The sequence below is a fragment of the Pristiophorus japonicus genome, chromosome 20 (genome assembly GCF_044704955.1).
Source record: "Pristiophorus japonicus isolate sPriJap1 chromosome 20, sPriJap1.hap1, whole genome shotgun sequence".
NCBI classification, from domain to species: Eukaryota; Metazoa; Chordata; class Chondrichthyes; family Pristiophoridae; genus Pristiophorus; species Pristiophorus japonicus.
The window spans coordinates 61576308-61600608 of NC_091996.1; the positions used below are offsets into that span (position 1 = coordinate 61576308).

The 24301-nt window shown below is 47.3% G+C and overlaps 1 protein-coding gene across 2 annotated transcripts; it reads right to left on the bottom strand.

Annotated features, from left to right (window-relative positions):
• Nucleotides 1-3916: 3916 nt before the first annotated feature.
• On the bottom strand, nt 3917-20682 carry LOC139232530 (CCN family member 1-like). Of its 2 annotated transcripts, XM_070862873.1 has the most exons (5): nt 20244-20682; nt 13508-13721; nt 12214-12579; nt 10934-11127; nt 3917-9980 (listed from the first exon to the last, which is right to left on the bottom strand). In XM_070862873.1, exons 1-5 carry the CDS (start codon nt 20289-20291, stop codon nt 9678-9680), a joined length of 1125 nt encoding a protein of 374 aa, XP_070718974.1. In that variant the 5' UTR covers nt 20292-20682; the 3' UTR covers nt 3917-9677. The 2 variants fall into 2 exon arrangements, with proteins under 2 accessions (XP_070718974.1, XP_070718975.1); XM_070862874.1 differs by lacking the exon at nt 10934-11127.
• Nucleotides 20683-24301: the final 3619 nt, after the last annotated feature.

A 24301-nucleotide genomic window follows, 5' to 3' on the forward strand; every position in this document is an offset into this window, starting at 1 on the left:
TTCCATTACAATGCTGATTTGTGCCATGTCGATAGTGGAAAGGCTTTGGGGAGTCAGGAGGTGAGACACTTGCTGCAGAATACCCAGCCTCTGACCTGCTCTTGTAGCCACAGTATTTATGTGGCTGGTCCAGTTACCTTTCTGGTCAATAGTGACCCCCAGGATGTGGATGGTGGGGGATTCAGTGATGGTAATGCCGTTGAATGTCATGGGACGATGGTTAAACTCTCGTTTGCTGGAGATAGTCATTGCCTGGTACTTGTGTGGCTCGAATGTTACTTGCCACTTTACTGCCCAAGCCTGAATATTGTCCAGGTCTTGCTGCATGTGGGCATGGACTGCTTCATTATCTGAGGAGTTGTGAATGGAACTGAACACTGTGCAGTCATCAGCGAACATCCCCACTTCTGACCTTATGATGGAGGGAAGGTCATTGATGAAGCAGCTGAAGATGGTTGGGCCGAGGACACTGCCCTGAGGAACTCCTGCAGTGATGTCCTGGGTCTGAGATGATTAACCTCCAACACCACAACCCTCTTCCTTTGTGCCAGGTATGACTCCAACCAGTGGAGAGTTTTCCCCCTGATTCCCATTGACTTCAATATTACTATGGCTCCTTGATGCCACATTTGGTCAAATGCTTCCTTGATGCCAAGGGCAGCCACTCTCAACTCACCTCTGGAATCCAGCTCTTTTATCCATGTTTGGACCAAGGCTGTAATGAGGTCTGAAGCCGAGTTATTCTGACGGAACCCAAATCAGTGAGCAGGTTTTGATGAATATGTGCCGCTTGATAGCACTGTTGGCGAAATCTTCCATCACTTTGCTGATGATTGAGAGTAGGCTGATGGGGCGGTAATTGGCTGGATTGGATTTGTCCTGCTTTATGTGGACAGGACATACCTGGGCAGTTTTCCACATTGTAGGGTAGATGCCAGTGTTGTAGCTGTACTGGAACAGCTTGGCTAAAGGCATGGCTAATTCTGGTGCACAAGTCTTCAGCACGACAGCCGGGATGTTGTCAGGGGCTGTAGCCTTTTCTCTATCCAATGCGCTCAGCCATTTCTTGATATCACGTGGAGTGAATCGAATTGGCTGAAGACTGGTTTCTATGTTGGTGGGGACCTCAGGAGGAGACTGATATGGATCATCCACTCGGCACTTCTGGCTGAAAATGTTTGCAAACGCTTCAGCCTTGTCTTTTGCACTCATGTGCTGGGCTCTGCCATCATTGAGGTTGGGAATATTCATGGAGCCTCCTCCTCCCGTTAGTTGTTTAATTGTCCACCACCATTCATGACTGGATGTGGCAGGACTGCAGAGCTTTGATCTGATCCGTTGATTGTGGGATTGCTTAGCTCTGGGTGGGGCGGGGTATGGGGTTGAGAATGATGGTGGACTGGGCCGGCTCAAAGCATTAGCCAGTCTTTTCCTCTCCTTACATTACATTACATAGATTTTTACAGCACAGTAACAGGCCATTGGGCCCAAAAGGTCTATGCCGGTGTTTATGCTCCACACAAGCCTCTTCCCACCTTACTTCATTTCACTTTGTCAGCATATCTTTCTATTCTTTTCTCCCTCATGTACTTATCGAGCTTCCTCATAAATACAGCTCTGCTATTTGCCTCAATCACTTCTTGTGGTAGCGAGTTCCACATTTTAACCACTCTCTGGGTAAAGAAGTTTGTCTTGAATTCCTTATTGGATTTATTAGTGAATAGCTTATATTGATGGCTTTTGGTTGTGGACAGCCCACAAGTGGAAACATGAGGGCCGAAATGGCCCCTTTCCTTAAGGCCTGTTAACACCGGACATCGGCAGCCACGCTGCGGAGTGCAATGGCAGCCGACTTTTCGTGTAGGGGCCACTGTTATCAAAATTCAGCTCCTGCGGTATCCCGGTGGTGACCCGCTCCCCCCCCCACACCGCTCCGCTGCTGCTGATTCATCCTAAATGCGTCATCAGAGTGTGCACCGTCAATGTTCCCCTCCCCCCACGGCAAAATTCCACTGCGAAAACCTTCCTCCCGCCAGGCGGTGTCAACAGCTGCTTTTCTCAGGTGGTGCAGCGAGGCTGTGGCCTTCTGAAGTAGCGGTGCGGCTCCCATTAAAGGGGAGGACGCACTGCCGCCACGTTTTTGTTTGTCAGCCAACTGCCACGTCGGCCTGACAATTACGCCTCCGGGTTTGGCCGGGCCGCCAACAGGCAGCCTGGCACCCCCTCTTGAGTACCAGGCCACTGGCCCAGCCAAAACCCTCCCTGATGGCCCAGTGGCCCGAAGTTCAAAATACGCCCAGGCTCTCCGCTTTAAGTGAAGGGAGAGCCCTGGTGACACGGCGCCGTCGTGACTGACAGCGGCGACACTACAACCCCCCCCCCGCCCCCAACTTCTGCCCCTCTAGTGTGCTCACCGCCACATATACGCCCCCATAATGAGCGACTTCTGGTCAGCTGAAAAAAAAAGCCAAAGATCGGCATTTCACTCAAGAGGCAAAATCATTAGAAACTGGTGTGACCCGTTTCCAGCGGTGGGCAATTTCAGACGCTTCTTCTCTAAATCAATCCTATCAAACCCCTTCATAATTTTAAAGACCTCTGTTATCGTATGTCCCGTATGAGGGAAACATATAATTATTTTGCAGTTTCACAATACTGGGTGCGTTCATGTTGTTTGACATTTGCTAAGGGCCTCGGGGAGCCGGATTTAAAATGTTAAAAAGCTGGATTAGGCTGTCCTATCCATTGCAGAGCTAATCCACCTCGGTTAAATTAGCAAATCGTTCTGAATTCCACCCCCCGCAGTACCGCTGCCACCCACTTGGCTGACATTGCAGCCATCCCCTGCCTCACCACCTGAGGGATGGTGCTGTAAAAGACCCAGGTTCAGCCAGCCCATGGGTGAAAGTCCCTTTCCCTCCGAGGACCCACTGCCATTGAGGCAGATAGAACATCCGGGGGTCAGAGGTCATGCCGCAGCTTTAGCTATTGGCCATTGGAGCCCCATGCTCGATTTCAATCAGACGGTCATCGAGTAGTATCGAAGCACTGTGGAGCGGGTGCAGAGAGGAGCAACAGGGCTGATCCGAGTGTTACGGGGATGAGTTATGAGGCAAGGTCAAAGAAGCTTAAGTATTTAATGGTGTGGATAATGTGAAGCGATGATCGTATTGCAATTTAAGGAAGCAGGAGCAGAGGAGATAAGTTTATATTGGGTTAGCTGGAGTTAACAATGTGGTAACGGCTTCAAGATAGGATCGGTAGGCTTACCTTATGCAACTGGGGTGTGCGTGCTGCCATTGAGCTAAGGCCAACACAATAGTGGCATCCTCACCCCATTGAGCAGCGACATCTCCCACTGCCAGTACCACCCCTGTCGTTTTGTACCTCCATGTATTCCCCGTGCCAGTGGCGGCTCTTCTCACTGTCCAACTGTGTCTCCTTGTCATACTGTATATCCACACCGTTCCTGTACCTGCAAAAACGGCCCTCTCCCCACCCACCCCAGACAACCACAACTCCTCATGTTAGCACCAGTCTGCTCAACCAGTTCCATCTCTTCTAAATGAGCCTGCAGCACCCTCAGTTCCAGATACCTGTGTACATTGGTCACAGGCTACGTGCTGATTTTTACTAGTAAATTGCCCACCATGCATTGATGATGGAGTTGGGGCTGAGGCTACAGAAACTCACTCCGTAGAGTCTCCTGGTGGCCAAAACCCACAACCACACTGTAATAGTTGACACAGCAACTTGAATAGAAAATATTGAGGTAGCAATTTACAATGGTAAATGTTGGTATGAAAGCGTGACCAAAAATTGTGACAACAGGAAGTGTGTGTCCTACGCAAAGCTTAAAAAAAACTGCAGAGTAACAAATCAGAACAGGGCAAGCAAAAAAACACAAGATTCATCATTTATTATAAAATGTTTAAAACATTTATTAAGAAATTAAGTATTTATGCTTCTATAAAGACATCATTCTAATTACAATATGTGCAAAACATCAGTATATACAACAATATTCATCTGCAAACTTATATCGAAATCAGATATTAACAAGAAAGCAGTAAAACACTGCAGGTGCAACCCAGAGAGTCAGAATGTGGCTACATTCACCATTAGTAAGTCAAAGGCAGAGGAATAAGTTAGGGATGGAGGGAGCAAGCCACTTCATCCCTTCTGTACCTCTAGAATTCAGACCTAGAATGTGCGGTGGGTTGTCACAATTATTAGTATAACTACGGATAGAACACTTGCTTCAGGCACTTTGCACTCAACCCCAAGAAGTTTATTTGGGAGTGGTGGGGTGGGGTGTGGTTTCTGTCGGCACCTTGATTGCAGTTTCCCCCCCCACAACCCCCCGGTTTGCTCGTGTGCCCACTGGCCCAGTCACGCGCAGCCTCGTGCTTCAGAAGCGTAAATATTGGATCTGATTTCCACGTTTGGGTGCCTTAGCCTACTGGTTACCTCTCACTGCCATACTGGAGCAGTTAGTTGGAATTTGCCATGCTAATTGAAAAGCAGATCCAGGCTGGGGTTACTATGGACTTTCTTTGAAAGACTTGCATTTATATAGCACCTTTAACCTGCACCGGATGGCCCAAAGCGCTTTACAGCCAATGAAGTAATTTTTGAAGTGTAGTCACTGTTGTAATGTAGGAAACACGGCAGCTAATTTGCACATAGCAAGCTCCCACAAACAGCAACGTGATAATGACCTGATAATCTGTTTTTTAGAAGCTGATTGAGGGATAAATATTGGCCAGGACACCGGGGATAACTCCCCTGCACTTCTTCGAAATAGTGCCGTGGGATCTTTTACGTCCACCTGAGAGAGCAGACGGGGCCTCGGTTTAACGTCTCATCCAAAAGACGGCACCTCCGACAGTGCAGCACTCCCTCAGCACTGCACTGGAGTGTCAGCCTAGATTTTTGTGTTCAAGTCTCTGGAGTGGAACTTGAACCCACAATCTTCTGACATCAGAGGCAAGTGTGCTACCCACTGAGCCACAGCTGACACTCTAACTTGATTTATATGAAAAGCAATGACAAGTGATATGGAAATAAGCACAGGTGTGATTCCCTGATATTCTCAGGGAATCTTTTCCCTCTGTGTTAATCCCCCTCCCGTTCCCCACCTCCAAAATGTTCCAGAATTTATAGACCTCGAGCATGGCTATTGAAACACATGAGCTATAACAGGGTGAGAGAGACTGAGCACATCCCATTGAAACAGATGAGCCCTAAACATTGGGGAGTCTCGCTTGACAGGAGCACAGATCAGTGAATTGGACGCAAATTGAGCACACCCGATCCACGACGTTCCCGAGTCAGAAATACTGACCTACACACATGGTTTGTCCGACTGTGCTCCATGCTGGTCCCCAGTACGTTCATAGTGCAATTCATACCTGTTGTCGGAAGACCCAGTTACTTTGCATTTTATGACATTTAGTTCATTGCCGACCCGAGTCCTGATAAAGTAAAGAGTGAGGGGTCATTGTTTTGATATTCCTAATTGTATGGGTGACTGGAGGGTGGAAAATTCCTATCCAAGAATTCATGGCCTGGGATTCTCCCAATCCGTTAATAGCAGACGGAGGAGGGGAAAGGGGTGAGCTTCTCTCAAGTAAAGCCTAGTGTAACCTGTCTAATGGACAGACCAACACCACTCTTGCTTATACCATTTTAGCCCCAGCCACAGGAGACCAACATCCGTATGTCGGCTCTTCGAGTTTACATCACTGCCGCTGGTTCCTCGTCCCATTTTAGTGAGTCTACATACAAAGGAACATAGGAACAGGAGCAGGCCATTCAGCCCCTCGAGCCTGTGCCGCCCATTCAAATCGGAAAAGCAGCTTTGTTTGCATTGAGTGGTGCGGTTGACAGGTCTCCCTCCTATGGCGGGGCTGGTGTATTGTGAAAGGGCCATGGGAGAGGTGTGAGGGGAGTTGCTAGCTGAGGCCTGGCCCCAGGGCAGCACCTCCTGGAGTTCTCTGCTGGTCTCCCTGCCACACTGACAATTTGATGGCACATTTTGGACAATTGTATTTGATGGTTCCACACCCACCAGGGTCTGTCCTACTTTCCTTCACGTTTAAATAGGCTTACAACTATTTTAGTTGCACCTGTAAAACAATAAATCATTAAATCAAGTGCCTCCTGACTAAGGGGGGGGGGAGCTCTAAAACTGCCAAACTTAAACAAATTAAACTTTAGACATTACGTGGTTCAAATTAAAAAATTTGGTTGCCGGGGATGATGATGCACTCCAGTTCCTCCGGTGCCCAATAGGCTTACAACCGGCAGAGAGAGAGAGAGAGAGAGAGAGAGAGAACACTCTCCCATCAGCTGAGAGGTGAAAGGGTGGTGTGTGACCCTCAGTCCAGCAGATGGGGCTGCTCCGAATTGGGACAACTTCTCATGTCAGTGGAACAATCTTGACCTCCAGATGCAAAGTCAAACACACCAAGGTTGCGTTTTACCCGGCAAGGTTATTCTCCCTGACGTCTCTCTTGACAACATTATATAGACCGGCACTCGAGTGCCGGTTGTCACGCAAATCTATTCTAACTGATCACAAAGGTCGGATAAAAACACAGCCACAGCTCCACATTACAGTAATACTGGCAGACACCGAGAAATATATTAAACACATACAGAACAAAAAAAAAGTCTTTAAATATACACAGAATATTTACTACACACGACCCTCTACAGTTGTCTCATCGCACTTCGAAAATGAAGCATGTTCAGTTCGGATCACTCCACCGCAGTGAAGTTTGTTTTAAAGGGGGGAAAAAAATAAGAGTACAAATTAAATAGAGTTACTGTAGGAAGGTCCACCTCAGTGCACAGGCGATAGCCGCCCGATACTAAAATATTCACATCTCACGTTGCACAGTGCACATTCAAGAGTTAATATCTACTGCCACAACAGATGGAGAGCGTGTGTTTCTATAATTTAATGGCCTGACGTTGTTTATAACAATCTCCTCATACAGCAGGACCAGCGTTGGTCTCTGCCTTCTGACGGGCTGCTCAGCTTCCTTGAGCTGGATTCCATTGGCCCAAAGTTAAGACCTTTTCCAATGAAATGACCCATTGTTGAGCTTCTGGTCTCATCTTCTGAATCTGGGCTGCATTCAGCAATTTGGAAGGACTGGGCTGAAATGACTTGAGTGCCACCCAAAATTCAATTAAGAGACCCCTATTTTTTTGATGTTGCTATGGAGCACTGAGTTCATCAACAAAGCATTTGGTAAATCGTTTCCCCTTTTGTTTACGAACATAACGCAAAATGCACTGTCCCGTCCTTTGACCACGGAAGTGTCGGAGACGCCAATCTAAAGTAAACATTTGCTGAACGCTTTCCTCGCCCCTCCATCTCTACAAATGATACAATGGCCTTAGGAACAGGAGGAGGCCATTCAGCCCATCGACACTGCAGCACCATTCAATTATATCATGGCTGATCTGTACCTCAACTCCATTTTCCAGCCTTTGTTGCTTAACCCTTGATACCCTTACCCAACAAAAAAATTGTCCGTCTCAATCTTGAAAGCTCCAATTGACCTCCAACACCCACAACCTTTTATAGAGGAAGAGAGTTCCAGATTTCTATTGGCCTTTGTGTAAAAAAGTGCTTCCTGATTTCACTCCTGAACAGCCTAGCTCTAATTCTAAGGTTGTGCCCTTTGTTCTTGATTCCCCCACCAGGGGAAATAGTTTCTCCGTATCTAACCTATCGAATCTGTTTAACAGCCTTCATGTAATGGACTGGCAATGGGGGGGAAAGTGCGGGGGGAAAAAAGGGAAAGTCTCAAAATTACAGACAGCCACAAAATTAGTGGATGAGAGATCAGCACAGGGCCAAGGTGATAGAGACTCTTTATAGTGTGGAGGTCAAAGGTACGGGCAGTCCATTAGGGTACGCAGTATGCTGGCGTACCATAGTGTTACCACATATTGCAGAATATTCCTCACAACCTAAGTGTTGCAACTTAGGCTAAGGAAAGGCTTTGAGAGGATAAATCAACGTGGTCTGATCTCCTGACCCTCCCAACACCTGAGCCCGCACTGTAACCTGACCCGCTTGGTGGAAACGTGTTGTGTTCGAGTCCATTGATTTCAATGCAGCTTAAAATCGGTCAGGGAGTAGAATGGGCGTTCGACCCGAGCCCATCCCATTCCCACCGGCTGGCTTAAATTAAAACTGGGGCTTTGGTTATGGACTTGGCTGGAAGTACGTTGGTGCCTGATCTCCTTGCCTGGTGAGTATGGCAGGAGGCAGGGGAAGAGAACCCCAAAATAGGAAGAAAGATCAATGAATAAAATATTCAAGGCAATCTCTTAAAAAGAGATTAGTCAAGGTGCTGGAGCATGGGGTCTGATTGCCTTGCACTTCATCCTCTCCTTCATTAGCCCTTAACTCTTGCCAATCGTTGATAGCAGGATACTCTCACTTCTCTGCACTTCTCTGATGGAAAACTAGTCAGACCCTGATTCTCCATCTGATGCAGTATTCATCAACTCACTCAGAAGTGCCATGGCAGAATGTCTTAGAATCTATCAGAAATTGTCGGTGGCATTGGACACAGTTTCAGAAGAAGTTGATGTCTCAGTGTAAAGTTAAAAATAAAGCTTTAAATAAGTCTCTGTTAGGTCAACCAGCTTAAGCTCCCTGAGAGGTGGCCATCTTAAGCCTCCTCAGAGACTTCTTGAATAAGCCTTCTTGAAGTCAGCCATCATAGGTCTTCTAGCAGGTGAACATCTTTAGCCTCCTTGGTGGATGGCCACCTTCTCAGGTATTTGAGTGGTTTTTAGACAGTACCATAGGAGAAACAGAAACCGGCCACAATTCAGAAATAAGAACGCCTCATTTTGTTTGTATTACATTCAGATATCTATTGGATAGATGTCCCAATCCCGTTTTCAACTTTGAAAAGAAACTATGTCCAATGACCTTAAATAACATTAAAAATCCATCTGTAACTTTATATACAACCACATTAACTCTGATTAAATTAGATTGGGAAACAAGTGTCAATGTGAATTTTTTTTTGTTACAATTAATTCGATCTGTTCTAAACCGAGCCTGAAAACTGGTTTAGAAAAGATTTTAGTCGCAAACCAACCTATACAACTAAAGCTTAAAGGCGAGCGCTTGCTGGCTAGATGGAGTTCGTCTGTGTTCTTTGTCCCAAACTTAATTTTCAGAGGTGCAAACTTTAATAGCCGGTCCTGTACTTTGAATCGATTGGGAAGATTTCACTTTTCTCGTTTGCTTTCCAATCGATGCAGTCTTCGCGTTTAATGGGCAGCCGGTTTCCAAGGCAACAACGTGTTGGCTTAATGGAGCAACAGGTGCTCTAAGGAGGAGGCTCGAAGAGCTACGAGGGGAACTTTGCACGTGGACCACTGGAAATTAAGGTTAATGGGCATGACAAATAGCCATCGCAGCCCTGAAGTTCAAAGTTCAAATGCGCCACACGAGCAGATGCTGCGAATGGCCGTCAATCTAGTCTTTAGGGTTGGTTAAATAAGTCAGTGAACTGGACTGGTATGGCTGCCAGTGTAGACATGAATAGGCAGCAAAGTGGACTAGTGGGCACAGCGAATGGCCGCCAGTCTTGACAATGCAGAAGTTTTTTTGTTTATCCTCTTCACCGCGCTTACTCAGAGAACTTGTGAATGTCGTTGTGCAGCATGTAGTAAGGGTAGGAGATCTCGTTCTGGTACGGGCAGTTGTAGTGGCACCGGCACTTGTTGGTCCACATCATGCTCTTGGAGAAGGTCTCGCCATCCTCGCAGCGGAAGCGCACGTGGATGGTGCGGGTCTGCGATGGGGTGCAGCAGCGCCCGTCCGTGCACGAGCCACACCAGCGGGGCTTGTACCTCCGCACACTGGCGCAGCCGGCATAGGTGAATTGCACGGGCTCCTTGGCCTTCTTCATTCTGAAGCACTTCTTGCCCTTCTGCGAACGAGGAAAGAGAATGACTTAATAGGACCCTCTCACGAATAACCCCAAAACCATATGACGGACTAACTCACAGCCCCCACATCCCACTCCCACAGGACCGATCTTAGTTGGTCGGACTCTCGTCTCTGAGTCAGAAGCTTCTGGGTCCAAAATCTACACTGACACTCCAGTGCAGTACTAAGGATGGTAAGTACTGCAGGGAATCGATTACGGCCAGGGTGATCTCCTGGACTAGTTTCAATCGCCTGGATGGGTCGGAGAGGAATTTTTCCAGATTTTTTTTTTCCCCCCAATTGGCCTGGGTTTTTTAATCTGAAGTTTTGCCTCTCCCAGGAGATCACATGGCTCCAGTTGGGGTGGAGTGTAGAATGTTGCGGTGCAGGGGGTGTTGCAGTTGTGTGGAGCGGACTGGTTGGGCCGGTTGCTCTTTACCTTTCTGCCATTGTTCAGCAGAGTGGCTCTTTGCCGGCCGGCGCAGGCACGATGGGCCAAAACGGCCTCCTTCTGCACTGTAGATTTCTATGTTTCTGGGTTTCTATGTCAGAGGTGCTGTTTTTTGGATGACCTCATTAAACCTCTCAGATGGATGTTAAAATCCTATGGTACTATGTCAAAGAAGAGCAGGGGGAGTTCTCCCCAGTCTCCTGCCCAACATTTATTCCTCAACCAACATCACTAAAACAGATTATCTGGTCATTATCTCATTGCTGCTTGTGGGAGCTTGCTGTGCGCAAATTGGCTGCCACGTTTCTACATTACAACAGTGACTGCACTTGAAAAATCATTTAATTGGTGGTAAAAGCTTTGGGATGGCCTGAGGTTGTGAAATCTGCTGCAGAAATGTAAGTTTTTTCTCTCTGTTGCGGCCCAGTTTCGGAGCGTTGACATTGGCTGTCAGATGGCAATCAATTGTTTGTATACACACACTGCGATGAGCAGCCCCTCACCTTGAGGTTGGTGTTGAGTGGCAGGTCGCAGGGACGGAGTTGGCAAAGGCGAGTCTCCTTCATCAGCTTGCACTGGGGGTTGTCGCTGGTCACACGGGTGGAGATGCCAATGCCGCAGGTCTTGGAGCACTGCGACCAGTCGGTGGTCTGAACCAGGCACTTTGAGTTACGGTCGTGGGCCTGTGCCGTCCAGCCTGCAGAGAGAAACAAGCCCTCGTCAAGAACACTCTCTGCTTTCCCCGACGCGGTGCAATTTCTACAGGAGGGGCCTCCGGACTCTCCGCTGTGTCTCCGCGGAAACCCCGGCGAAAGAGAATAAGCGGCATTTATGCCATTTCTCCAGGGTTTCCGTGGATCTTCCGTCAAAGTTACACCTATCAATTCCCTGTGGAAAGTCAACCCCACAGAGTCCAGGCACGATGGTTGTGTTATAGTTAGGGGAATGACCAGAACTACAACCAGTTCAAATTTACAGAAAAATCTTACATCTGCACACATTTTCCTCTCAACTTTTCCTGTCGTAAAATCCTGTGACAAACTTGTCACACTGTCACACCCTTACAGTGTGACCAGTTTACATAGGCAGTTTCCATTGTAAACGTAGACATAGGGTTTTATAATGGAAATATAAAAATAAAGACAGAATGTATGCTATGAAATGGGGACTGAAGTACATCTGCGCACCTTGGTCCAATGACCTTCGCCCTCTAATCCTGCTTCACCTGAAGACCATACTCGATTTTCACTTCCTGAGGGGAGCTAGCATCTTAATATTTTTCCTCCTTCCTTTCCTGAAAGCACTGACTGCCACTGGGTTACAGTTCCACAGGCACTGGAGGCCCTCCATGTACCTGTTTCAAATGACCACTCTTCGTGTGCAAGCCTAGAAGGCGAGTGCCAGCAGGCTATTTGACTATGAGGTTCATCACTGCCACAGCCAAGCCGGTCCTTAGTGGGCGAACATGTTCACACACACACACACACACAGACAGAGACACAGACAGACACTTTCTAGCAGAGGTCACTAGAAAGTGATCATCAGAGGGAACACTGGCTGGTTATTTTACCTCCGCTAGCCCAGGGGCATCCAACAATTTCCCCCAGGTGAGACCAGCTAGCACAGCACAGGCCCAAAGCTCGAACATGGGGCTTTCTTGGTGTGTATGGCCCAGTCCCACACCTGCCAATAAATGAAGCAATCTCAGAGCCGCAGAATCCTCAGTCAAAGGGGACGGTCGGAAGGAATTAAGCAACTTCTGAATGAGTGACTGCTGTCCTACCTGGTTCTATCTTTAGGCCTCCGCTGATGAGGTCACTCAGCTCGTTGCTGGATAGCGGCTCTGCATCCGGCTGGTCTCCAATCTCTTCATAGCTCACCGAGTCGTCTGCTTCCTCGGTGCTGTCTCCAGAGTCTTCGCCAATATGGTTGGTATCGCAGGCCCATTCCTCGCAGCACTGGCCCGTGACCTTGACCAGCCGAGGCTTGGGGCAGTCCATGGTTGGTAGAGAGAACTCCTGGGGACAGAGGGGCATACAGCCCACCACTCCATCGATGCAGGTACACTGGTGCTTGCAGTTGGGTTGAAAGTTCTCTCCGTTCTGGTAGATACTCCCAGCAAACTCACAAGGCCTCCCTTCAGATTTAGCTGGAACATGAAAAAAACATTATTTTACCCATGTGGAATATTCAACATGCAACAGAAATTCAAGGCTCAAAGATCTTCAGGAAAGGCTTGGAAAAGCCATTGAGTTGTTATGATGTGGAACGCACTGCCTAAAAGGGCGGTGGAAGCAGATTCGAGAGTAATTTTCAAAAGGGAATTGGATAAATAGTTGAAAGGGGAAGATTTGCCTGGCCAAAGGGCAGGGGAGTATGACTAATTGGATAGCACTTTCAAAGAGCTGGCACAGGCATGATGGGCTAAATTGCCTCTTTCTGTGCTATATCATTCAGTGATCCTAAGCTTCTAAGTCTTAGTTGAGTTTATTTCCCCTCTTCCAGTCAGATTCTTTCTCCATCGCCCCCAACCCTTTAAGGCCTTGCATGTTGCAAGAAGTAGATAAACATTTGAAGCAGAGGAAGATACAGTGCTACGTGGAGAGCGCGGTGCAGTGGGATTAGCTTTGGATTCCTTTAGCAAAGAGTCTGCACAGACATGCCGGGCCGAACAGCCTCTTTCTCTGCTGTGCATTCCGATTGGTACAATGATATCCTGCCCCAGTAGTTCTCCGACCTCTGTCAGTCCCATCAGACCCCAGGAAGTGGGCCTGACGGTTACTAGAAGTTAATAATAACTACGAGGTTACTACGGGTTACCAATAACCATGGTAGTTACTCCGGCTTACTAATAACCACGAGGGTTACTATAGGTTACTAATAACCATGTGAGTTACTATTGATTACTAATAACCACAAGGGTTACTACTGATTACTAAGGTTTGCTAATAACCACGGAAGTTACTGATGATCACTTTTCCTTGGGACATCAGGTGCCACTCATTAATACCATCACCAGCAACCAAAAAGATGGCTCTTCCCGCTCAGCGTCCTGCCTCATTTTATGCTCCACTTACCTCGGCAGATACCCCGTGTGGCAACGTCGCTGGAGCCGAAGCTACACTCAAGTCCCTTGATGTGGTCGCAGGGTTCCATGGTGCTGCAATCCTGGTTGAACTGCCGAGCACAGACCTTGCAGCAGTTGCAGCCATCCATTATCAAACTGTTACCCGGGGCACAGATCAGAGGGGCATCGGGGCAGTGGCACTCTGGTCCACAGCTGCTCTCCACCTGGGTTGGACAAAACAAACACCAATCAGGCTTCTGCAGGCACTCAGCTCCAGTCCGCTGCATGTCTTGTGTGCATATGTGCATGTGCATGTGGGTGTGTATGTGCATGTGCGCACGCGCGTATGTACATGTGCGCGTGTGTGTGTGCGAATGTGCGTGTGCGTGTATGTATGTACATGTAAGTCTGTATGTGTATGCATGTGTGTATATGTACGTGTGTGTATGTGTGCGTGTGTATGTGTGCGCGCATGTGCGGTATGCAATAATGTATTCAAATACTATTCCTGTCTCTTGAAGAATTATTGTTTTGACATATTGTATTGAATGGAGACCTGCAGAGAGTATCTGAGTGCAATACGATGACACATTTGAAATTCTTTAGCATGCCATTACTGAACAAGCCAGTTATATTGACAGAGAAATTAAAAGGTGTGAAATAAAAACATTCACCACCAGCCCAGCCTCATACACACCAGGGTCACAGAACTAGAACAATAAGGGGCGCTCAGAGAGCTCCCACCACAGGGACAAGCAGTTGCCTTCCACCAAAGTTTTGAAGCCATCGGAGATTGTAACTCAATTTGTGGTTCTTTATCTGAACAGCACCCCGCTTCCCGAGCCAGACTGGTCTGCAGACAGGGGGGTTACAGGTGACAGGGGTCGCGGGTAACAGGAGTCCTATTCAGTCAGCTGCCAATAGGGATGCTCAGCTGAGTATCTTACACTCAGCCATAATTAAAGAGCTAGTAGTGACATCTAAGCAAGCACTCAGGGCTTCAGTGTCAAGGCTTTGTTAATGTGCTTGTATTTCTGTGACACGACAGTGCAGTTGCCCATTGTTTTGCCGTCTGTCAGAAGAGACATTAAAGCGATGTCCTGCCTGCCACCTCCCTTAGATGTAATAAAAGATCCCATCCCACAGTAAGATGTCACAGACAGCAATGAGATAAATGAGCCGATAATATGTTTTTTTTTAAAAAAGTGATCTTGGTTGAGGGATAAATATTGGGCAGGACACCAGTTAGAACTCTCCTGCTCGTCTTCGAAATAATGCCATGGGTTCTTTTATGGCCACTCGAAAGGACTATTTACTCATGGCTTCTTTCACTGAGGTGGGTGTCATCAGGTCCCGTCTCGCCGTGGAGTTTACTCCTGCAGCAGGAGATGTTATTGCACAGGGAGGGGAGCAGTCAGGCATCGATCGTGGCAGATCAGGTCCCTGCCCACGCTCAGCCCTTGCGACGTCCTCGTGTTGTTTGACGGGACTGTCCATTCAGAAACATGACTCAGCACAGCTAGAAATAGAGCCGTCACAGACTTGCCAAGCTCAATGACCTCCAGCGCACTTCATTACTAGCATTCGCAATTACACTTCATCAAGAATTTACTGTTGTGAAGTTGCCTGCAGACTTTTAACCCTGACAGGTCCAGGCAGATAACTATTCCCTCCGGGGCCTGACTGTATTTTTAAACTTCGGCTGACAGACTGTGACATTGTATCAAACACCAGCGCTGTATTATTAATACACTAAAACCTCGGGTACAGATTCATCACTGGGGTTTTAATCGTTATCCACCAAAATAAACACCGAAAACTCAATTTTGATTTTGCTTGCACTGTCACTTTCCCATTTCCCTTTAGTCTGATTTCTCATGTTTAAAGTTCAATTTAACATGTGTTTTTTTTCAAACCTAACCCACTCCGGTACTGAACAAGTAGCCGGGTGAGGAACCAATAGGAAAGGGGGGGATTGTGGGGAGAGGTTTTGGTGTAGTCAGATGACATGCTGACCTTCAGCCTGGCCCAGGGGATCGGGCTGAATGTCTCCTCTCTCTGTCACTTGTCAGGATTCACCACACAATGCCCCCGACGGTGCCCGTTGGGAGATGATGCACACCACCCAACCCCCATTTTCCCGCCAGAGGCCGGCCTAAATCTCCCCTGAATCTAGCTTTAAGGCGTGCCGCTAGCCTCCCTGTGAAACCTATCACATCAAGGCCAGCGTGCAGGCTCGGGGCATCATCACCAACACATCCTGCTGCTCCTTACCAGTGCCAGCCAGGGGGAACTGGTGAACACATGGGCTTCCCTTGGACGGCAGCCATGGCTCAGTGGGCAGCACTCTCGCCTCTGAGCCAGAAAGTCGTGGGTTATGACCCCACTCGAGACTTGAGCACACAATCCAGGCTGACCATCCTGTGCAGTACTGAGGGAGGGCTGCACCGTATTTCGGATGGGCTGTTAAACCGAGGAGGATATTTATCGCAAACCTTACATCCTAAACATAGATGATCTTGTCATTATCTCATTGCTGTTGGTGGGACCTGGCTGTGCACCTCATTTCCCTACAACGGTGACGACACTTCCAAAGTACTGGCGCCTTGGGGCGGTGTGAAAGGCTGCTATATAAATACAAGTTCTTCCCTTTCCTCCCCTCCGTGTGAAAACTCATTACATTTTGAGTTCAGGTGCTGATCCCTCCATTTTGCGCAATTGCTGATCCATGTGTGACCCCCGCTTGTAACCTGGATTTGCATCTGCTGATAAGAATACAAACAAAAATCCGTGTCTTATTTACATGGCGTCAGGCGGAGGCTGCGGGAGCGGGCGTGTTTTGAGATAACTGGGTCACTAGAGGCTGCACTCTGGAACTGGTGGGTTTAACTCCTCGAGGGCTGTTGGCCGTTTATTTATACAGCAAGAGGCCAGGACCGTAAAAGGAGGTTCTGTTAATCCCGGCTTAACGGCTGCGATTCGCAAAGATGTTGCAGGCAAAGAACACTATAATGTTCTCCAAGCTCAACAACATGGGGTAAATTAAATCTTCACCCAACACAGATGGAAACTCGACCCGCTCAAGGACAGCAACCCGCCTTTAAAACAAAAAACAGAACTGACACTTTCACCCAAGGAATCAATGGGTTAATGGCATTAGTTTCCAGGTGTGGTTCCCAAGGCTGAGATCGAGACGTCCCTTCACCGGTACGCTCGCGGCCTTCCGCGAGAGGTGGGCACCGGAGGGACTGGAGTGCATCATCACGCCCGGCAACCAAATTTTAATTTGATTTTACGTTTTAAAGTTAATTTGTTTCAATTGCCGGTGCTTTTAGTGTCCCCTTCCCTTTTATAGGGGGCACTGGGGAAAAATTGTGATTTTAGTGCCCAAAAAAAAAAGAAAAACACAAAAAAAAGGGGGAAAAAAAAAAGGGCCTTGTAAATGTCTGGAGTGTCACCCAGGTCGGGTGGCACCGTTTAATGTTTTATGTTTTGCAGGTGAACTCCAAAAAGAGTTTCGAGACGTCCCTTTAAGCGTTAACTCTGCCCATTCCTCTCCCCCTCCCTCCCCCGGCCCCTGCAATTCGAGCCGGGTGTGAAGTTTACCAACATGGTTTGTGATGCAGCGTGGGGCCCACGCTCAGGCTTCTAAACAGTACCACCCAGTCAGCAGCCTGGCATCCTGAGTGTAGGTCAGTATCCCGGGAATTTAGTATCTGAGTACAGCCGGTACTCAGGCCCAGGTTGTTTCCCCTCTCTCCGCACTCGTCCCTTGGAGAACAGTGTGAAGTGATGGAGGGATTCACAGGCTGCGCCCGCAACACTCCCTCCACGGCCAGAACTGCGACTTTCATCGCTCCAACATCGGCGGTCGTGTCTTCAGCTATCTCGACCCGAAACCCTGGGGTTCACACCCCCAAACCCTGGGATTCCCACCCCCCAAACCTCTCTCTATACCTCCCCCCCGCCTCTCTCTCTCTCTAAACCTCTCCCCCACTCTCTCTCTCTCTCTCTCTCTCTAAACCTCTCCCCCACTCTCTCTCTCTCTCTCTCTCTCTAAACCTCTCCCCCACTCTCTCTCTCTCTCTCTAAACCTCCCCCCCCACTCTCTCTCTCTCTCTCTAAACCTCCCCCCCTCTCTCAACCTCTCCCCCCTCTCTCTCTCTCTCAACCTCTCCCCCCTCTCTCTCTCTCAACCTCTCCCCCCTCTCTCTCTCCCTCTAAACCTCTCCCCACCGCTCTCTCTCTCTAAACCTCTCCCGCTCCCTCTCTAAACCTCTCCCCCTCTCTCTCTCTCTTTAAACCTCTCCCCCCTCCTCTCTCTCTCTCTCTCTCTCTCAACCTCTCCCCCCTCTCTCTCTCTCTCTCTCTCAACCTCTCCCCCCTCTCTCTCTCCCTCTAAACCTCTCCCCTCCTCCTCTTTCTCTAAACCTCTCCCCCTCTCTCTCTAAACCTCAACCCCCCTCTCTCTAAATCTCTACTCCCTCTCTCTCTCAACCTCTACTCCCTCTCTCTCTCTAAATCTCTTCCCCCCTCTCTCTAAACCTCTCCCCCTTTCCTCCTCTCTCTAAACCTCTCCCCCCTTCCTCCTCTCTCTAAACCTTTCCCCCCTCTCCAAACCTTTAAGACGCCCCTGAAAACCTACCCCATTGATCAAACTTTTGGTCACTTGTCTTATCACCTTAAGTGGCTCGTGTTTGTGTTTGATAACGCTCCTATGGAGCGCCTTGGGACGTTTTACTACATTAAAACTGATAAATAAATTCAAGTTGTTGATTGGCTGGTTAATTCTATACAATGGGAAGATTTCATTGTCTCCCAAAGCCCATACAATGAGGCGGCGGTGGGGTGGAGGTGACACGAGCGGACTATCCCACTGGATGTTGACCCAGAATTGAGAGCTGGAACTCCGGGCTCCACTCCCCAGCACTGCCTGGAGCGGGGCTTGAACCCTGCACCCTCTGACTCAGAGCTGGGGATGCTGCCACTGAGCGAAAGGATCGTCCTCAGGCTTCCCAGGTCTAATCCCCTTTGACAGGAGCTGTCAGTCAGTGTAGGGGGCGGTGCCAGGAATTCCGTCTGACCAAACTGGCGGGAGGGAGCAGAAAACGCATGCCTGTTGTTTTCCACTTTCACAGGAATAATGTAAAGGTCCCTGGTTGGATCCCGGATTTCAACAGCCTTGTTGGATGTCAACTGGGGCTCAGTTGGTGGTAGCACAAGGCTGAGGGAGTTTTCCCCAGTGTCCTGGCCAATATTTATCCCACAACCAACACCACTAAAACAGATATTGTGGTCATTATCACATTGCTGTTTGTGGGAGCTTGTTGTGTGTAATTACAACAGTGACTACACTCCAAAAGTATTGAATTAGCTGTAAAGCGCTTTGAGACTCCCTGAGGTTGTGAACGGTGCCATAGAATTGCAAGTCTGTCTGTTGTCAGTGTGTTGAAAGTGTGGCGAGAAGGCTGTGAGTCTGATGCCTGATCGGACCTGCCCGCCACCTGCAACTTCAGCTTGCCTCGCACTCCGAGTGATACCGGTGTCTGCAGCTCAGCAAGTCAGGGCGGCGCTCACTGCTGCCGTCTCCACTGCCGGCTCACCTTTCTCAAATCTGATCGTCAGAACTAATAGTCCAATCGGAGGCAGCACCGAGATTGAACATTAACGTGGGAATCAGAACTACCCTGATGGGACCGCCCCGAGCAATAGGCCAGAATCTGCCTTCTGAGGCGTGGGTGGAGGCAGAGTGGAAATGCTACCCAAATTAAACCTTCGGCTGACTTTCAGTTGTTTGCCAAGCTCATGAGGAAATGAGAGAAATCCCGGTGACATTTGTGACAGAAAGTGCAAAGGACACACAGGACAATGTACCATTGACACAATGTTCTCGGCTTTCACTCTCCCTGGTAAAAATAAGACGTGCATTTCTATAGCGCCTTTCACAACCTCAGGACATCCCGAGACACTTTACAGGCAATGAAGTATTTTTTGAAGTACAGTGACTGTTGTAATGTAGGAAAACACAGAAGCCAACTTGCACACAGCAAACTCCCACAAATGTGATAATGACCAGACAATCTGTTTTAATGATGTTGGTTGAGGGATAAATATTGGCCAGGGCAGCAGGTAGAACTCAACTCACCTGCTCTTCTATGAAATAGTGCCATGGGATCTTTTACATCCATCTGAGAGCTTAATGTCTCATCCAAAAGACGGCACCTTTGATGGAGCCGCACTCCCTCAGCACTGCACTGGAGTGTCAGCCTAGATTTATGTGCTCAAGTCTCTGGCGTGGGACTTGAATCCACCACAACCGTCTGATTCAGAGGTGAGAGTGTTACCCACTGAGGCAAGGGCACTTTAATAAAGACCCACCACCACATTAACATTGCAAACTTGCTGCTTGCTTTAAACAAATCCTTCAATGGTATTATTCCCAAAATTCAAGATAATAAATTTAGCAGGGGTTGTGAGGAAAGCCTGGGAAGCAGATCGTTTTAACATAGGACCTGCGCGGAATGAGAAAGAATGTTTAAAATCAACAGGCAGATTGGATGGATTCAGGAGTCTGTCTGTCTCTCACACACCACGCACACTGATCACAGAATCTGGACTCTTAGTGATGTCCAGGCGTATCTAAAGTATCATTGAGACGATGTATATACACACAATTCACACACACACACATGCACAAAGACTTGGTAAAATTTGGAGGAAGAATAGACAATCCAGACAACACTTACCCCAGCCGCAGCGCAGAGCAAGATGACCAGATACACGAGTGCGTTCATCTCCTTTACCAGAAAAAAACGTCAAAAAAAATAAAGATTTCTTCCCTGTTTTCTAATTACTTTTAAAAAAAACTTAAAAAAAATAAAAGATTCTTGTGCAAAATAGAAGTCGTCACAACTTGTCACCCAGTTCCAGGTGGTTGGGTTAATTTCAGGTAAGTTTCAGCGGCGCGAGATCCACTTTGTGTCTAAAGGAAAACTAAGAATGGGGAGGAAAAATAAACTTTCCCTGTTGTTTGATTTTTTTGGAGTTAAAAAGTGCGCACCAGTCGAGATCAGCACTGACTTTCTCGGTCCTGTTAGTTTTTTTTTCAAAGTGCTGCTCTCGCTGATGTTCTTGTCTTTCTAGCCGGTGTCGAGCTCTGAGCACCGCGGGTCGCAGTTCATTCCGCCGCTGTGAGATGTTGCTTGTTTTTATAGCCAGAGGTGCTGGTGTCTCCCTCCCTCCCCTCCCCTTTCTCCCCTCCCACGGCCCCCGCGTCACCGCCTGGCCGCTCTCGGAGCACAGATCCCCGGCGCCAGAGCCAAACACCTTCCGCCGTGGAAACCCAGCCAAGAAAAAGGAAACATAGCGACAAAAAAACATAATCATGGAGAGAGAGAGAGAAAACAGAAATTTCAACAAACTGCTTTCCCAAATAGTTCTATTTATTTAACTTTCAGTAAAGCATCTTATTAAAAAACAAACTTGCTATTTAAACTTCTTCATTTATTTTATATATCTATATGTATTTGTAAATGACAGTCTCCTTTTAAAATTAAACCTGTTGTAACCCTACGATTTGTAAATCTCGGTGTCACTGTGATTTAAATGTGATTTTTTTCATCACTGTGCCTCCTTTGACTAAAGCTGAAACTGGTTCTGAAATTGGTCCATTTAATTCATTTTTCGATTTAATTCATCCCGCGGTTTAATGATCTAAACTTTGTACCAAAGTTTTCTTTTAAAATTAAAACGCTTCTTACAGGAACATTTAAAAAGTGGATTTAAAATGCATGTATTTTTTTTGGAAATGCGAATTAAATGTCAGGATGAGAGGTGGAAATCCATGTGCCGGGGCTGGGGATGGAGAGTTGAGTTGTGTAACAGTCCAGCTATCCGCGACTATTTCCCTTCTAGGTACAGACTAGTAATTTGCACCTAAATCACAGTCAATTAGAATTGATGCAAAAGTGTAAAAGTGTAGGGTTTAAAAAGTTGGAAAACAGCAAAACAAAATCAGAAGGGATCGCTCAATATTTACATTTCCATTATTGCTCGTCTCCGAAGCAACTGAGTGTGTTTTGCAGATAACACGAATTCCATTCATTCCAGCCACTGTAGCCGGCGGCTCAGTTCTGACTGAAGCTTTATTTCCCTCTTCGTATCTGCAGTACCGGCTGCTACTGCTGGGCGGCGCTGTTTCCACACGACTCCAGCCCATAAAACCAGCCAGCCATGCAGCAACCCTGCATAGTCTCACTGCTGGCTGCGCTGACCCCTCTCTTATTTGGGAAGTTTATTCAATTTTTATTTTTCTTACTATTTTTTTCCTTCTCCATTCGCTACCTGTTTCCATGTGCCCGGAGCTGAGGGCAGAATGGTGTGTTTTGACAATTTGTGACACTCTGCAACAGATACATGACTGTGATATACCCTACAGCCCCACTCTCACACCCTCACTCTAACACTCTACCCCACATCCTCACTAACACTCTGATATACATCACATCCTCACTAACACTCTCTGATATACCTCACACCCTCACTCTAACACTCTGATATACCTCACATCCTCACTTTGACACTCTGATATACCCCACACCCTCACTCTAACACTCTGATATACCCCACCCTCCTCACTTTGACACTCTGATATACCCCACACCCTCACTCTAACACTCTGATATACCCCACATCCTCGCTAACACTCTGATATACCTCACATCCTCACTAATACTCTCTAACATACCTCACACCCTCACTCTAACACTCTACCCCACATCCTCACTAACACTCTCCGATATACCTCACACCCTCATTCTAACATTCTGATATACCTCACATCCTCACTCTAACACTCTGATATACCTCACATCCTCACTCTAACACTCTGATATACCCCACCCTCCTCACTTTGACACTCTGATATACCCCACACCCTCACTCTAACACTCTGATATACCCCACATCCTCGCTAACACTCTCTGATATACCCCACAACTGCACTGTGATGTTCTGATATTACCCCACCCTCCTCACTATAACAGTCTTTGATATACCCCACACCCTCTCTAACACTCTGATATACCACACCCTGCTCACTGTAACACTCTCTGATATACTCCACATCCTCACTAATACTCCCTGATATACCCCACACCCTCACTGTAAAATTCTGATATATCCCACACCCTCACTGTAACATTCACTGCTTTACCCCATACCTTTGCGGTAACACTCTGAAATATCCTACATCCTCACTAACATTCTCTGATATACCCCACCCTCCTCAATGTAACACTCTCTGATATACTCCACACCCTCACTAACACTCTCTGTTATAGCCCACACCCTCATTGTTACACTCTCTGATATATGCCACACCCTCATGGTAACATTCTCTGATATAGCCCACATCCCTCACTGTAACACTCTCTGATATACCCCACCCTCCTCACTGTAACACTCTCTGATATACCCCATTCTCCTCACTGTAACACTCTCATATACCCCATACCCTCATTAACACCCTCTGATATACCATATCCTCCTCACTAACACTCGATTCAGGAACCGTTCCTTTAGATTGGAAAATTACACATGTCACTCCGCTACTTAAGAATGTCGAGAGAGGGAAACCAGGAAATTATAGACCAGTTAGCCTAACATCTGTTGTCGGGAAATTGCTAGCGTCTATAATTAAGGATAAGGTGACTGAACACCATAAACATTTTCAGTTGTTCAGTTCATTACAGTGAGAATGATGGATTTGTGAAAGCTGGGTCATGCCTGCCAAACCTGATTAAAGTTTTTGAGGAGGTGAATAAAGTAGTGGACAGGGAAATGCTTATGCATGTTATTTATATGGGCATCAAGAAAGCATCTGTTAACTAAGGTAGCAGTACATGGAATTGAGAGCAAATTATTGACCTGGTTTACAATAAGAACATTAGAACATAAGAAATAGGAGCAGGAGTAGGCCATACGGCCCCTCGAGCCTGCTCTGCCATTCAATAAGATCATGGCTGATCTGATCCTGGACTCAGGTCACTTGCTTGCCCACTCCCCATAACCCCTTATTCCCTTGTCAGTTAAGAAATTGTCAATCTCTGTCTTAAATATATTCAATGACCCAGTTTCCACAGCTCTCTGAGGCAGCAAATTCCATAGATTTACAAACCTCTGAGAGAAGGAATTCCTCTTCATCTCAGTTTTGAATGGGCGGCCCCTTACTCTGAGATTATGCCCCCTAGTTCTAGTCTCCCCCATCAGTGGAAACATCCTCTCTGCATCCACCTTGTCAAGCCCCCTCATAATCTTATATATTTCGATAAGATCACCTCTCATTCTTCTGAACTCCAATGAGTAAAGACCCAACCTACTCAACCTTTCCTCATAAGTCAACCCCTCATCTCCGGAATCAACCGAGTGAACCTTTTCTGAACTGCCTCCAAAGTAAGTATATCCTTTCTTAAATATGGAAACCAAAACTGTACGCAGTACTCTAGGTGTGGCCTCACCAATACCCTGTATAACTGTAGCAAGACTTCCCTGCTTTTATGCTCCATCTCCTTTGCAATAAAGGCCAAGATTCCATTGGCCTTCCTGATTACTTGCTGTACCTGCATACTAACCTTTTGTGTTTCATGCACCAGGACCCCCCAGGTCCCGCTGTACTGCAGCACTTTGCAATTTTTCTCCATTTAAATAATAACTTGCTCCTCAATTTGTTTTCTGCCAAAGTGCATAACCTCACACTTTCCAACATGATACTCCATCTGCCACATTTTTGCTCACTCACTTAGCC